The sequence below is a fragment of the Prenolepis imparis genome, unplaced genomic scaffold, assembly GCF_030444845.1.
Source record: "Prenolepis imparis isolate NDT839.2.m4 unplaced genomic scaffold, iyPreImpa1.0 SCAF_12, whole genome shotgun sequence".
In the NCBI taxonomy this organism is placed as follows: domain Eukaryota; kingdom Metazoa; phylum Arthropoda; class Insecta; order Hymenoptera; family Formicidae; genus Prenolepis; species Prenolepis imparis.
Window position 1 is genome coordinate 8,777,389 of NW_028141170.1, and position 13,105 is coordinate 8,790,493.

Below are 13,105 nucleotides of genomic sequence, written 5' to 3' on the forward strand. Positions count from 1 at the left end.
TGCAAAAGTCTGTGCTCTGGCCTTAAGGCTCATTCAGACAGGACGCGTCAAGCGTCAAGCAGCGAGCAGCAACCAATAAGCGAAGCAATATTTTTTACGCCATTGCTAATATTACCTCGCTTATTGGTTGTTGAAAAATGGCCGCGTTCAGCAGAAAAAGCAGCTTTGCAACTGTTGTAAAATTCGTGAATCTGATTGGTGTATTCTCTTCATCTTAGCTGAACCTAAGAGAATACACCAATCAGATTCACGAATTTTACAACAGTTGCAAAGCTGCTTTTTCTGCTGAACGCGGCCAATGAGCCTTTAGATATAATATACTTGTCTCATTCTAACTTATTGCACCAGTTCATCAGTGCAGGAATAGAAAACAAGCCTATAATTGCAAGTTTTCATATAATAATCACTAAACGATAATCAGTCTACGTATAGCCAATGAGAATGCAGCACGTCACATAAAATTGCTATAATTGGCCAATTTAACATAGGATCTTCCGATTGGTAGATCTAATAAAAAAACTTTCATTTGGTCGCAGTTAAAGATTATTTTTGAAGATTATCGAGAATAAGAACTCGTAAAAATCTGTACAAATTCTTTATGCAAAATATAAAAAATCTGCCGTCAACATTCGAACATATCTGTACAATATCTTACATCTGCTATACTTCATACATACATACATATATAAATTTATAAAAATAAGAACTTCAGAGAAAAATTATATTTTGAATAACCAGAAACTATTAAATGAATGAAAGAAAAGAAAAAAAAAAACGTACAAATAAAAATTCATACACAGCTTATTGGATTGTTGCATTTAATCAATAAAAGTTATTTAATCTTTCTTTCTAATTACTTTTAAATGTTGCTTTCACAGACAAAAAAAATTAACTTATTTGTTAATGCTTGTAACCTCTTAATAAAAAAAAAATTATAACATTAATCAGCAACTTGCAAATATGTATATAAAACTAAAATAAACATGCTTTAATCAATATCAAACTTAGTGTTTAAACTTTTATCGAGAACTTATATATGCTTATTTTGTATTATGTTTTTTTTAAGCATCTTATTTTTCCCAGTAGGTACGTGTGCGTTTCTCAACAAAGTAACCATTGCCTTGTCGACCACTTGTAAAAGTACGTTCGCGCATAACAACGCCGTTCCGTCCTTCCTGCAAATCGACAAAAATGATTTCAATTTAAAAACGATAAAATTAAAGGAGACATAATTAAAGAATATATCTTAAAAATGCTATAACATTTTATCTTACAAAAAATTCAAAGTATCTCTAGAAAATTAACATTACATATATAGAAAATATTAAAAAATTTCTTATTGCAATGGGTCATAATTATTAAAATAAAATATATTTATCAAACAATTCTTTATATTAGAGTTTTTTCTCTTAATTCATACCATGTAATCGGTTCGTTGATAGGCTCTAGCCTCTTGATAATCATTTTTTAGTGCAACTTGACCGCCACTTTTGCAAGCTACGGCTTTACTGTTCGATTTGCATGAATCATTAACATATTTGTTTCCACTTGAAGATGAACGTTGATCAACATAGTCCCAAGCTTGATCTGGTGTATCAAATTTTCGAAAATCGCATTTAGAATATCTATGAACTTGGTCATTACAATCATCCCTTGTAACAAAAACCATTTTCATTTAGTCTTTAATGAAAAAATATGTAACTTTAAAGTACAACAATCTGCTTGCTTTTCTTACCAATTATCATAAACTCCAACATTACGACCATTAGCTACCGCGTAGTAAGACATCCTGTTGAAAGAGAAAATATAACAATTTTAACTTTAATTATCACATTATCTGTTATTATTATTATTAGAATAATTATATTTATTTTCTAATACTTTGTTCTTCTTTAATAAATATAAATTTATTTCATTCTGTAACAAAAAAGGCTTCTTGCCAAGTCTTCTCTTTTTTGATAACTTTTTACTTTTTTTTTTTACTTATAATACTTACTTTGAAAACATATCTGATATTGCGTTTCAAAACAAATATAAAGAGAAAAAAAAGTTGAAAAACACTAATTCTATATAGAGCCTTGTATTTTTAATTAGTTAAAAATTAAAAATTAAAAATTAATAATTTAATGTAATTAATACTATTAAAAATTCTATTACTTACTAAGAAATTCTATTATTTACAATTAATATTAGTTCTAAAATATATAACAAAAGAAGATATTCATCTATAAAACTGACACGCGGAAGCATCAATGCAACATATCCATATCAGCTTAATTAATCGGAATAAAATTATTTCAGATCGATTTTCATTATATTTTTTCGCGAATACAAAATGTTTAAAACTTACTCGGTTAATTTCTTTTTCTAATATCAGTAATTAATACAAGCTTCAATCTTTCTGCAAATCTTCAAGAAAGAAATCTTCACGCCAAAATGGCTTACGTGATTACGTGGCGTTTTGATCTCGAATCAATCGCAATTTCTGACGCAACTGATTATATAGACTAGAGACACATGTAGAGATTACAAACATAAAGCATATATGTATATATACATACATAGACATCTGTGACATACACGTCCTTTTCGACTTTAATTTCGAATCCTGTGATTCCCTTTGTCTTTGTATCACGTGATCAAATCGTGGGTCTGTTCATTTTAGGCACATTTGACGTTCGAATGTTTTGATTGGCTGTCGTTGCAAGAAACTTGCGAAACTCTAGAAATTCCCTACTCGATGGCCAATCGATACATCTGACAAGCTCATCGTACGTCGTGCGCTAAATGTAATTATAAATTAATTAAATTTCTTCTGTCATTTTATTATAAATTTATTATATTATATTTTATATAATAAATTAAATAATTTTAATTTTTATAATAAATGACAATTTAATTTATTATAAACTATTATGATAAATGACAGAATTTAATTTATTACAACTATTAACTATATTATATTTATTTATTTATATTTATATATTTATTATATATTTAAATTATTAAAATATTTTGTAAATTTATTATAAATTATGCGTGAAAATTGAAAAGCACTCTATCCATTGAATATTGAATATACAAATGACAGAAAAATGCAATATTTTTTTATTTTTTCGACGAATTTTGTAGAATGCCTTAAAATTGCAAGAATGATTGTTTTTTATACATTACATTTTTTTCGTTTTAGAGAGAAGACTTGCAAGAAGAGACATGAAAAGAACGGATTATTAGCAAATATATTTTTTGTGGAAGTATTTGTGTGTGTGGAATTGAGAGTTGCAAACAATTTCGCGGCAAATGCAAAAATTTGTAAAACAATTCTGTTGAAAAAATGGCATTTCCGCAATCGCATCAGCAAGAATTGATCGAACTGGCTGAAATAACAGGAATCTCCGCGGTACCCGGCGTTTTTCGGTGAGATATTATCGAGATAACCTTATCAAAGAATTCTCGAAACTCTCCATAACCTCTACGCGATTTTATTTAACATATTTTATCGTAATTTTTTCAGCATCGTATTGGAATTGCTGGCATTACAAGTATCTCCGGAAGATATTTACATTCTTCTTAAACAAATTTCGACGAGATCATCGAGTCAACAGACGATAAGCGAGAGTGCTCATACTTCTGTCAAAAAGTAGCATTTTGTATATTAGAGGTACTGATTTTCATAAGTATTTTTAATACAGTGTTAATCACTTGTACCCAACGTAAAAGATTTATAATCATAATTAAACAAATGTTTGTGTCTCTAATTAAGAATATTTATTTTCACTCGACAAGAAAAAAAATATCGCATACATTTTAAAATATAATAATCTAACAATGAATGTCTTTAATTATAGAATCAATGTTAAAGAATTTATATATATAAAGGCATGATATAGTGTACCTTTATATATAATATATAAACAATTTTGTTGTATATTTGATTACATTCTTCATTGCTAATCCACTTCGCAATCAAAATGAACACTTTATATATTTGATTATTAATTTGACCCCAATTAATGTCTAACTTCAATATTTTACATGAAAGTTTATTTATGTTTATAAAAATAAAATATAAATTTCACTTATAGAACATATTAATTTAAAACGTTATAGGATGTCCTTTATATTTTTAATTAAATATTTGTCTTTATTGTTTGTTTGATTTATACAGCAAGCAGCCCTGTCTCGCTAATTTGTCTGCCATTTCATTACCATGAATTCCTACATGTCCATTCACATGATTCTACAAAATTGATTACTTATGGATTGCACAATATTTCTACCATAGTATATTTATTAAATTATATATATATAATGAAATTTTAAATGAAGAATTGCTTACCCAAGTAATGATCAGTGATTCCAGTTCTTTCTCCATTTCCAACAACTCCGTTTTATTTATGACTGGCTTATTACCTATTGTCTTCCATCCTCTCTTCTTCCAATTTGGCATCCATTTCGTGATGCAAGAGATGAGGAATTTTGAATCAGTATTGATCTTGAGTTTTTTTATTCCTGCCTTCTTAGCCTGTCTTGCAGCTACTGTGACGGCTTGGATTTCTGCCATGTTGTTGGTCGGTCGTCCCTCCACAGGTTGAGATACATTTCTATGGAAATTATAATTCTTTTCTAAACTATCTATTAAATATTAAAAAGTGTGAAAAATAAAACAGAAATGAATTGTACAATGGATGATTGTCTTGAAACCAAACGCCGATACCAGCACGTGCGTTTTTATATCCATTGGAACTGCACGCACCATCCGTGAAGACATTCACATAGCCATCTTTGTCCACGATAAAATCCACTTTGCCATCCTGTACAGTCCCACAATTACAAGATATAATATATGTGAATTTTTCATAATACAATTTATTAATTCATAAATCAATATATTTTATATCTCGTAAAGTGTTTTTGCCTCAAACCTGATCAGAGGATTTAATTGAAGTAAAGTCAGCATCATCTGATATAACTTTTCTTTTTTTATTTGGTTGTTCACTGGTATCCCTATTTACTGATAAAGCTCTTTTTGAGTGTGTTGACAATAATTTTGCCTGAACTGTTGCAGATTGTTTGTTTCCAAGTGGAAATACTTGATTTGGTAGCACTTGCAATCTGCAGAAAAATACATGTATTAAACAATATTGTTTTAATATACAATACAAGCTTTAGTTTTATATTTTTTTTCTTGCTTTGCGTTAAAAACAATTGATATTTACTCTACAGGTTTATTAATTTTCGACAAGACAGAATTTTTGGTCAAACTTGTTTCTACAATTGAAGAGGACCGTTCTTTTATAAATTTTTGAGCCTCATTTTCTGTAGCAAATTTTTTGTATATGGATCCAGGAAATTTAAGAACCTGAGTACTGCATTCATCCCTTTTGAAAATATAAAATCTTGCATTTAATTAACTTTTGTTAGTAGTTTATCTTTGAATTATATAGTTTCTTTTACCATGTGACATAAATTCCAGGTTTTCGACCTTTGGCAACTGCATAGTAAGGCATTCTATTAAGGAAATATTGCCTTGCTACAAATATGAAATGCAATCTCATCAATAAATTTACTCAATTTAGATGACCTTTTTTCTGAAGAATCATACACTTTTGTTTATTAATATGTAACAGTTTTACTTTCATCATATCAATATTAACATTCATGCATTATCCCCCTCAGGATTTCCTGATAAAAAAATTGAAATCTTTTAAGAAAAGATCTATTAGAGAACTATAAATTTTATATATGTGTTGTAAATATATAATACACAAGTATTTGAAAACAAGAAAAATAAAAACTTATTCTATAAAAAATAATTATAGAAAATAATTATGTAATAAAAATATGCATAACATCTCTCAAATTATGATGTATTTATTTCTGTAATTTGTTCCATACTAGAATTTAAAAATGTGATAATATTATTGTGCATGCATCGTATTTTTAAAATAAAATTGCAACGAAATTAACAATGAGGTTATATTATGAAATTTTATAATTTAATATGCAAAATGTTTTTTTTATCAAAACATTTGACTCTGTTTCGTTTCGATTACGTACAAATTTAGCTCAAACTGCAAATAACTGTTAGTTCACTTTCTTATCTTAACAGAACAGCTGTAAGCAGAGAATATAAACAGCTGTTAAGTTAGGTGAGGCTAGGTGACACGTGCGAGTGATTTTTTTTACATCGGCAGATTTAAGTGTAAAAAAGTAAAATAAAAATTTTATTTAATTTAATAAATAAAGAATTTGTTTAACTATTATAAATATTATAATAATTTTAGAAATATTTTTTATTTATAATAATAATTTATTATAATAATTATTACAAATATTTTATAAATCCTTCGTTAAAAAAATTAAAAATTTATTACAATTAATAGAAATTATAAGAGAATGAGGTAACAAATCATCTTTAGATATAAATAAAAGATTTATAATATCATATATTGTCTTATTATTTATTTTCTACTTTCTTTTTCTTTCTTGCTCAAATAATATTTAATATTACAATAATTTTAGTTTGTGCATTTTAACATATAGCAGATAGATTTTAATTTTTTATTTTAAATCTTTTCCATAACACAATAAACACGCTCACAAGAATCTGTTGTGGAAACTTTGTTACTTATCTCTAATCAACAATATATACATACACATAACTAAACCTACAATTACCAGTAATTCAAAAAATATATTTTTACATCTTTCAATAAATATTATTTATTAGGATGCCTATTATGGTTCTTTTTAGGTGAGCTCACGAGGTGAAAATTACAAAAGTGAGAGACTCACTAATTATCTACGATTTCATTTATCGAAATATAGTGATCTCTCACTTTTGTAATTTTCATCTCGTGAGCAGACTCACTCAAAGAACTGTAATAGGCACCTAGATGTACCTATATGCAGTCTAGATCAACATTTTCTCTTTTTCTATTTGAGCCATTTAAATTGAATAAGTATTATACATCTTCGCTAGCTAGAAAAATTTAATGCTATATCACTCTAAATTTCGTATCTTAAATCCAACATGTATATATCTTTTATTTCTCTTTGAAAAATCTTTCTAAAAACAACAATTTTATTAATAAATTTAACGCCTACTTTCAATACTTACTTTAACGCTCAACAAGAAAAGATATATCCATTTTATTTTTTTACACATTTCTCTTCATTAATTTTTTCAATTATTTCAGAGCTATAAGAAATGTGTTTTAAAATAAAAGATATATCTATGACTTTTTATATCAATGTCTACCAATATGAAGCTTCTAGATATATTACACTATTTTCTAGAATTATTCATCATCGAATCTTAATTTGTGCTTGATCTCTAGGGCGAGCTTGTAGCCCAGCTCCGGTCGTCGATCTCTTCCTTCCATCATCGCCTTCACTTGGCTGGAATTCACTATCACGCCGTTGCTGGCTATCACTGTGGCCTTGGTCTTTTCGATGTCGACGAGATCCACGCCGCGGCTGCAATCGTCGATAAGTATAGTGCGGTAGCCGCTGGTGAGGGCGTCAACAGCAGTAGCACCCACGCATACGTCGTAAGCTAATCCGCAGATGTAGATGTCCGTTGCGCCCTTCTCCTGCAGCTGCGACGACAGCGTAGTCTCGGTCAGCTTCTTGTTGTCCCAGAACACCGAGTACGAATCCACCTCCGGGTTTGTGCCCTTGTAGATCTTGATCGCGTTGTCCACGATCTTCAGGTCCTTGTGAAGCTCGGCGCCCCACGAGTCCTGCACGCAATGACGCGGCCACAAACGTTGCTTCAACAACGGCGGCCCCCGAAACGTCACCGTGTCGTAAACTCGCGCTGCTTCCTTCGAGATACTGCTGCTGATGTCCACTTCCCTGGTAATGTAAATGAAGATCAATCGAAAGAAGTTTATTTGTTTTCTTTTTCTGTCTAGATGCGCAATTCAAGTGTCTTTTAGATCTAAAGTTTTTATTAATTAATTAATTAATATGTAAAATTTTTGATATATTTTAATAAAATATACTTTAATAAAATATACTTTAATAAAAAGTATTTATAAAAGTAGAATTTAACATTTTGCGAGACTTATGTATAAGGAAACTGATATAAGGACCTTTTTAATTGTTATAGTGTGATTTCTATTGCGACTACCTGAGGTGCAAATTATCGATAAAGGACACGTGATCCACGGGATGCCAGTCCAAGGAGTAAAACACCGCGTCGAACGGTATGGTTTCCAGAAGACGATTAATCGGTTCGATCACCTCCGAACCGTCGTGCTGCGCAGCGCATTGCTTTATATTCAGGGAACCTGTTATAAAGTCGTTTTGCACATCCACGATTAAAAAAGCACTCTTAGGACGTGTGCATATTTTGATCCATCGGTTCCAGCAAAACTACAAATAGAAAAGTTTTAGTATTAACTATGTTAACAAAAACATAGGAAATTCATTATTCAGCAATTATAATCAGTAGAAATAAGTAAAAATAATGCAGACTTTAGAAAGAGGATATTACTTCAAAATTTTTTAAATACTATTATATAAAAACATTCTACTATTATTCTAGATAAAATATAGCAAGATTTTTAAAGCATGTATATAGTAACTTTGTTCTAAAGTGTAATATTTCTTCTTCTATTATTCATGAAAGAATTTAGAAAATTAAATTAATATTAATTAAATTTTTTACATTTGTTAAATGATATGTAAAACAAATGTTATAATCGAGTATTTATGTACCTCGAATTCTTCCTTATCGATCATGCCGTCTCCTTTGAAATCAAAGATCGAATACACCTCGCGCAGTTGATCTTCTTCAAGGCCATAGATCTTGCCGCGATCATTTCGAAATAACGCACGGCAGATAAGATCGAACTCCGAGATTGATAGGAATCCGTCGCCGTCTTTATCGAAGGCGTTAAAACATGCGTTCATGTCTCTCAGCTCTACCACTTGCCGACTGCTTGTTTCTAGACTCTATTTGTTTAATCAATACTCAGATTAGCGTTTCTCCGTGATTGCCTTTTACACCTAAGACTAGTTTGCCAAATCTATATCTATTGATGAAAAATACTGCAGTATCTTATATATAATTCATTTCGACGTTACTGCAATACGCAATCTATTAATTCGGCCCGACACATTTTTTCAGAAAGGAGCGAGGTACCTATAAATATCGTTCTTATCGTTTAACTCAATCGTAAAATCTAGTTTTATTTGCTATATCTTATATTTCAGGATTAATAACTTAAAAAATCATTCATTAACTCTCTCATTTATTGCATTTAATTTTCTCTCTTTTAGAGTTTCATGTTCATTACTTTAATACTTCATTTCTTTATTTTGGTGATGATCAAATTGCGTTTATTTAGAGTGTTATAACAGATCGCGTAAGTCTTTGATGCGTCAATAACGATACATCGACCATTGCTTCGGGTTGCAACAGTTCGTGCACTTTGTACTTGGCGGATTCTTCGTAAGCATAAGTTACGGAAGTGTCAGACAACAGCATGTTACACTGCGCCAAGATCAAAATACAGTTACGCAATCGCGCACACACCTCGCGATTCTCCAACGGAATTTTTGACAGATCCTCGGTGAAACCGCCCTCGGATTTATCGACGTTCTGAATGTTTGCACCGATCCACACATAGCCATTGTAACCAAGTATTAGAGTGGCACCATTATCCAGATTATGATAATGTGTCTTCTTGCGCTGGATCAGCATCGGTGGTACTTTCAACATTATCCCCTGCGACAGTTTGCCATACTTCAGCACTCGCGTGTGCAATGAAAGGGAACCGTCAGCAAAGATCGACTGCACCTCTGCGCAAACCAGGTCCCCCTCCTGTAAGTACCTGCGCATTGTCTGTTCATCTTCGGCTGATCTTCTTCTCTGTGAAATTTAAGAGCATTTTTATATATTATATTTTTTATTAGAAATATATCATAGATGTATTATAATTAGTTACAGAAATAACATTATTACAAGACTTTGCAAATTCTAAGATTAATTTAATCTTAAAATTTGAACAGAATTATTTTTATATATTTTGAAAAATCTATAATTAAATGGAGAAGATATAACTTTCTGTGAACATTTTATATAAATACTAAAAAAAAAAAAAAACAAATATATTAATATATATCTTTACCAATTCACCACCAGGTAAATTAACGCTGGACAACAGCAGGACGGCGTCGAGCTTGGAATTCACATCAACCTTCCAACGCTTTTGTTGCACCTCTGTTATTCTACCTACGATAAGATCCCCGATCTCGCCGTTGTAACGCGCTTTTAGAGGCCTGATGGATATAAGTTTGTTGACCTTCTCCAGAACTCCAGCGACTGACGCACGCAACGTTTTTTCCTCGTCGACGTAGGTTCCATGACCTCTAACATTAGATAATGAATTTTCGTAATCGCGTATTGTGTGCAACCGAAAATCTAATCTACCTCAGGAAATCCGGTTGACTGGATATCTCCTCGCCGGGGGTGTAAAGTCGTGGTTGGTCGCCCTCATTCGTTATCAGGTTAAAATCAACTCTGTTCACCGCCAGATGAACATTAATAGGCGGATATTCCGACATCCTGGAGATGATAATATTGGCAAAATTATATTTTCGGGATTCGTTCTCCTGTCAAAAGCCGCTAATATTTAAATTAAATCAATTTTTTTTTCTTTGTAAGGTTATGTCATGGACGTAGGAAGCGCTGAAAGTGGCATCTCTAGCTCTTTTTCTCTAACTATAAGATCGAGAAAAAGATGACAACATCAAATCGCAATTTTAAAAATTCCCTAGAGAGTCTTCGTCTAGCTTCGAGTTGCGTTACTATATATACTATATATACTGTGCCATAAGATCGAGAAAAAGATGACAACATAATCGCGATTATAAAAATTCCCTAGAGAGTCTTCGTCTAGCTTCGAGTTACGCTTGTATATATTATATATACTGTGCCATAACATCGAGAAAAAGATGACAACATAATCGCGATTTTGAAAATTCCCTAGAGAGTCTTCGTCTAGCTTCGAGTTGCGCTACTATATATACTGTATATACTGTGCCATAAGATCGAGAAAAAGATGACAACATAATCGCGATTTTGAAAATTCCCTAGAGAGTCTTTGTCTAGCTTCGAGTTGCGCTACTGTATATATTGTATATACCGTGCCATAAGATCGAGAAAAAGATGACAACATAATAGCGATTTTAAAAATTCCCTAGCGAGTCTTCGTTTAGCTTCGAGTTACGCTACTGTATATACTGTATATACTATGCCATAAGGTCGAGAAAAAGATGACAACATAATCGCTATTATAAAAATTCCCTAGAGAGTCTTCGTCTAGCTTCGAGTTACGCTACTGTATATACTGTATATACTATGCCATAAGGTCGAGAAAAAGATGACAACATAATCGCGATTATAAAAATTCCCTAGAGAGTCTTCGTCTAGCTTCGAGTTACGCTACTGTATATACTGTATATACTATGCCATAAGGTCGAGAAAAAGACGACAACATAATAGCGATTTAAAAAATTCCCTAGAGAGTCTTTGTCTAGCTTCGAGTTGCGCTACTATATATACTGTATATACTGTGCCATAAGATCGAGAAAAAGATGACAACATAATCGCGATTATAAAAATTCCCTAGAGAGTCTTCGTCTAGCTTCGAGTTACTCTTGTATATACTATATATACTGTGCCATAACATCGAGAAAAAGATGACAACATAATCGCGATTTTAAAAATTCCCTAGAGAGTCTTCCTCTAGTCCATGTCTCCATGTCGTCTGCGTTTGTTTCCGACAACATATTCTGAACGGAAGAGAGAAGCAATATTTTTGTTAATATACCGCTAACCTAGTATGATTGTAAGTTGATATATAAATTCAAAACACTACATATTATTAATAATTTATTTTCTTGTTAAAAATATATTTAAAATGTTCTTTTATATATTTGCGATTTTTGTAAACTATTCTCTGTAATGATTAATTCCTCTAGCCTATTTATTGTCAATTGAAGTTAACATTTTCTCTGATAAAATATTTTTTTTCAATTTAAGGAAAGAGACTGAGAAGGAAAGATGGAAGACTTTGTGCCAACCCGTGGATCTCAAGTCAAGAAAAATACAGCAAGTGATTATATCGCTGTGAATTATGAAGCTCCAAAGAAAAAGTTGAAACCTACAGATGGCTCGCACAATAAAGAGGACCAGGAGAATTCTCAAACAAAGCAAACGCCTGCTGAAATGAAGGAACAACAAGAAAAGGAGATGAAAAAGTTGCGGTATGAAATTATTAAATTCGGTATGTCTGGTTTCGAGAAACCAAAGGCAAGAAGAGCAAAAGTCGAGCTTGCCATCAGTTTAGGCGCGATACCTCCTAAGAATAGAAGGATGAATTATAAGGCATTAAAGGCGCGTCGACAAATAGAGAAGGAAAAGAAGAAAGAGGAAAAACACATATCTGGATTCACAAGTAGTTTGCGTAAATCTAAATCCAGGAAACAGCGTAAGAAAGATAGCGGCATTTTAGGTGTTTATGGAAAAGTATCCAAAGATATCGTGCCTAAACAGAAGAGTTGAATTTATTAGTAGATTTGAAATGTTCTCTGAAAATGTGTCAAAATTAATTAGGAACTTGTTCAGTTTCTTAAATAAAGTATCTTGTACGAAAGATTTTAATTAGGAGAATAAAAACTGATTGTATTTGTAATTATTAAAACTTTTGTTAATTAAATTTTTAATTAAATTAATTAAGATTCTTGAGAAATATAGCTTATGACAATTATATACATATATTGAAACTTGTGGGAATTAAAAATCTATAACAATTTAGATATCTTAGGAAGGGAGAGAATAAAAGAAGGATGTGTAAAGAAAAAGAGAGGTCAATTTGTAACTGTAAACATTTAAAATATTTTTTCTGTTGATTCATTGCTGTTTTGTTACAACATCAACTATCTATTGTCTAACAATAACATCTTTTCTGCATGTTGTATACTATGTACGAAGAATAACAAGTAGTAAAATAATATATATTTTTATATAATATATATATTTTTTTTTATGGATTTCTTTTTTTTGGGCCAGCTTTGAGCTTTGTAA

General features: G+C 31.0%; 5 protein-coding genes across 8 annotated transcripts; 2 read left to right on the forward strand and 3 right to left on the reverse strand.

The window, feature by feature from the left end:
• Positions 1-783: 783 nt before the first annotated feature.
• Positions 784-2,639, reverse strand: LOC145944061 (uncharacterized). 2 transcript variants are annotated; one of them, XM_083052068.1, is made up of 4 exons: positions 2,562-2,639; positions 1,736-1,789; positions 1,421-1,652; positions 784-1,175 (listed from the first exon to the last, which is right to left on the reverse strand). In XM_083052068.1, exons 1-4 carry the CDS (start codon positions 2,576-2,578, stop codon positions 1,071-1,073), a joined length of 408 nt encoding a protein of 135 aa, XP_082908194.1. In that variant the 5' UTR covers positions 2,579-2,639; the 3' UTR covers positions 784-1,070. The 2 variants fall into 2 exon arrangements, with proteins under 2 accessions (XP_082908194.1, XP_082908195.1); XM_083052069.1 differs by lacking the exon at positions 2,562-2,639 and adding an exon at positions 2,351-2,507.
• Positions 2,640-2,658: 19 nt separating this feature from the next.
• Positions 2,659-4,283, forward strand: LOC145944062 (uncharacterized). 2 transcript variants are annotated; one of them, XM_083052071.1, is made up of 4 exons: positions 2,659-2,789; positions 3,191-3,417; positions 3,515-3,661; positions 4,169-4,283. In XM_083052071.1, the coding sequence occupies exons 2-3, from the start codon at positions 3,335-3,337 to the stop codon at positions 3,642-3,644; spliced, it is 213 nt and encodes a 70-aa protein (XP_082908197.1). In that variant the 5' UTR covers positions 2,659-2,789; positions 3,191-3,334; the 3' UTR covers positions 3,645-3,661; positions 4,169-4,283. The 2 variants fall into 2 exon arrangements, with proteins under 2 accessions (XP_082908197.1, XP_082908196.1); XM_083052070.1 differs by lacking the exon at positions 4,169-4,283 and having other exon boundaries at positions 3,515-3,847.
• Positions 4,028-6,195, reverse strand: LOC145944058 (ribonuclease H1-like). 2 transcript variants are annotated; one of them, XM_083052061.1, is made up of 7 exons: positions 6,061-6,195; positions 5,458-5,685; positions 5,220-5,381; positions 4,926-5,115; positions 4,684-4,814; positions 4,340-4,604; positions 4,028-4,240 (listed from the first exon to the last, which is right to left on the reverse strand). In XM_083052061.1, the coding sequence occupies exons 2-7, from the start codon at positions 5,556-5,558 to the stop codon at positions 4,145-4,147; spliced, it is 945 nt and encodes a 314-aa protein (XP_082908187.1). In that variant the 5' UTR covers positions 5,559-5,685; positions 6,061-6,195; the 3' UTR covers positions 4,028-4,144. The 2 variants fall into 2 exon arrangements, with proteins under 2 accessions (XP_082908187.1, XP_082908188.1); XM_083052062.1 differs by having other exon boundaries at positions 5,458-5,533; positions 6,061-6,171.
• A 269-nt stretch (positions 6,196-6,464) lies between these two features.
• Positions 6,465-10,726, reverse strand: Naam (Nicotinamide amidase). The gene is made up of 6 exons (XM_083052055.1): positions 10,448-10,726; positions 10,146-10,386; positions 9,551-9,886; positions 8,731-8,967; positions 8,141-8,385; positions 6,465-7,863 (listed from the first exon to the last, which is right to left on the reverse strand). Exons 1-6 carry the CDS (start codon positions 10,579-10,581, stop codon positions 7,305-7,307), a joined length of 1,752 nt encoding a protein of 583 aa, XP_082908181.1. The 5' UTR covers positions 10,582-10,726; the 3' UTR covers positions 6,465-7,304.
• A 1,016-nt stretch (positions 10,727-11,742) lies between these two features.
• LOC145944059 (uncharacterized) lies at positions 11,743-12,857 on the forward strand. Its single transcript, XM_083052063.1, has 2 exons — positions 11,743-11,867; positions 12,062-12,857. Exon 2 carries the CDS (start codon positions 12,083-12,085, stop codon positions 12,581-12,583), a length of 501 nt encoding a protein of 166 aa, XP_082908189.1. The 5' UTR covers positions 11,743-11,867; positions 12,062-12,082; the 3' UTR covers positions 12,584-12,857.
• Positions 12,858-13,105: the final 248 nt, after the last annotated feature.

Excerpts from the sequence above, each read along its gene's own strand:
- LOC145944061 (XM_083052068.1), bottom strand. Across the intron at positions 1,653-1,735 it reads GTTGGAGTTTATGATAATTG|GGATGATTGTAATGACCAAG; the intron begins GTAAGAAAAGCA and ends TTTTGTTACAAG. Across the intron at positions 1,176-1,420 it reads ATCAACGAACCGATTACATG|GAAGGACGGAACGGCGTTGT; the intron begins GTATGAATTAAG and ends GTCGATTTGCAG.
- LOC145944062 (XM_083052071.1), top strand. The coding sequence starts at position 3,335 with ATGGCATTTCCGCAATCGCATCAGCAAGAATTGATCGAACTGGCTGAA. Across the intron at positions 3,418-3,514 it reads GCGGTACCCGGCGTTTTTCG|CATCGTATTGGAATTGCTGG; the intron begins GTGAGATATTAT and ends TAATTTTTTCAG.
- LOC145944058 (XM_083052061.1), bottom strand. The coding sequence starts at position 5,558 with ATGAGATTGCATTTCATATTTGTAGCAAGGCAATATTTCCTTAATAGA. Across the intron at positions 5,382-5,457 it reads CCTGGAATTTATGTCACATG|GGATGAATGCAGTACTCAGG; the intron begins GTAAAAGAAACT and ends TATTTTCAAAAG. Across the intron at positions 5,116-5,219 it reads AAAATTAATAAACCTGTAGA|ATTGCAAGTGCTACCAAATC; the intron begins GTAAATATCAAT and ends ATTTTTCTGCAG.
- Naam (XM_083052055.1), bottom strand. The coding sequence starts at position 10,581 with ATGTCGGAATATCCGCCTATTAATGTTCATCTGGCGGTGAACAGAGTT. Across the intron at positions 8,968-9,550 it reads TTCCGTTGGAGAATCGCGAG|AGTCTAGAAACAAGCAGTCG; the intron begins GTGTGTGCGCGA and ends TTAAACAAATAG. Across the intron at positions 8,386-8,730 it reads TCGATAAGGAAGAATTCGAG|TTTTGCTGGAACCGATGGAT; the intron begins GTACATAAATAC and ends TTCTATTTGTAG.
- LOC145944059 (XM_083052063.1), top strand. The coding sequence starts at position 12,083 with ATGGAAGACTTTGTGCCAACCCGTGGATCTCAAGTCAAGAAAAATACA.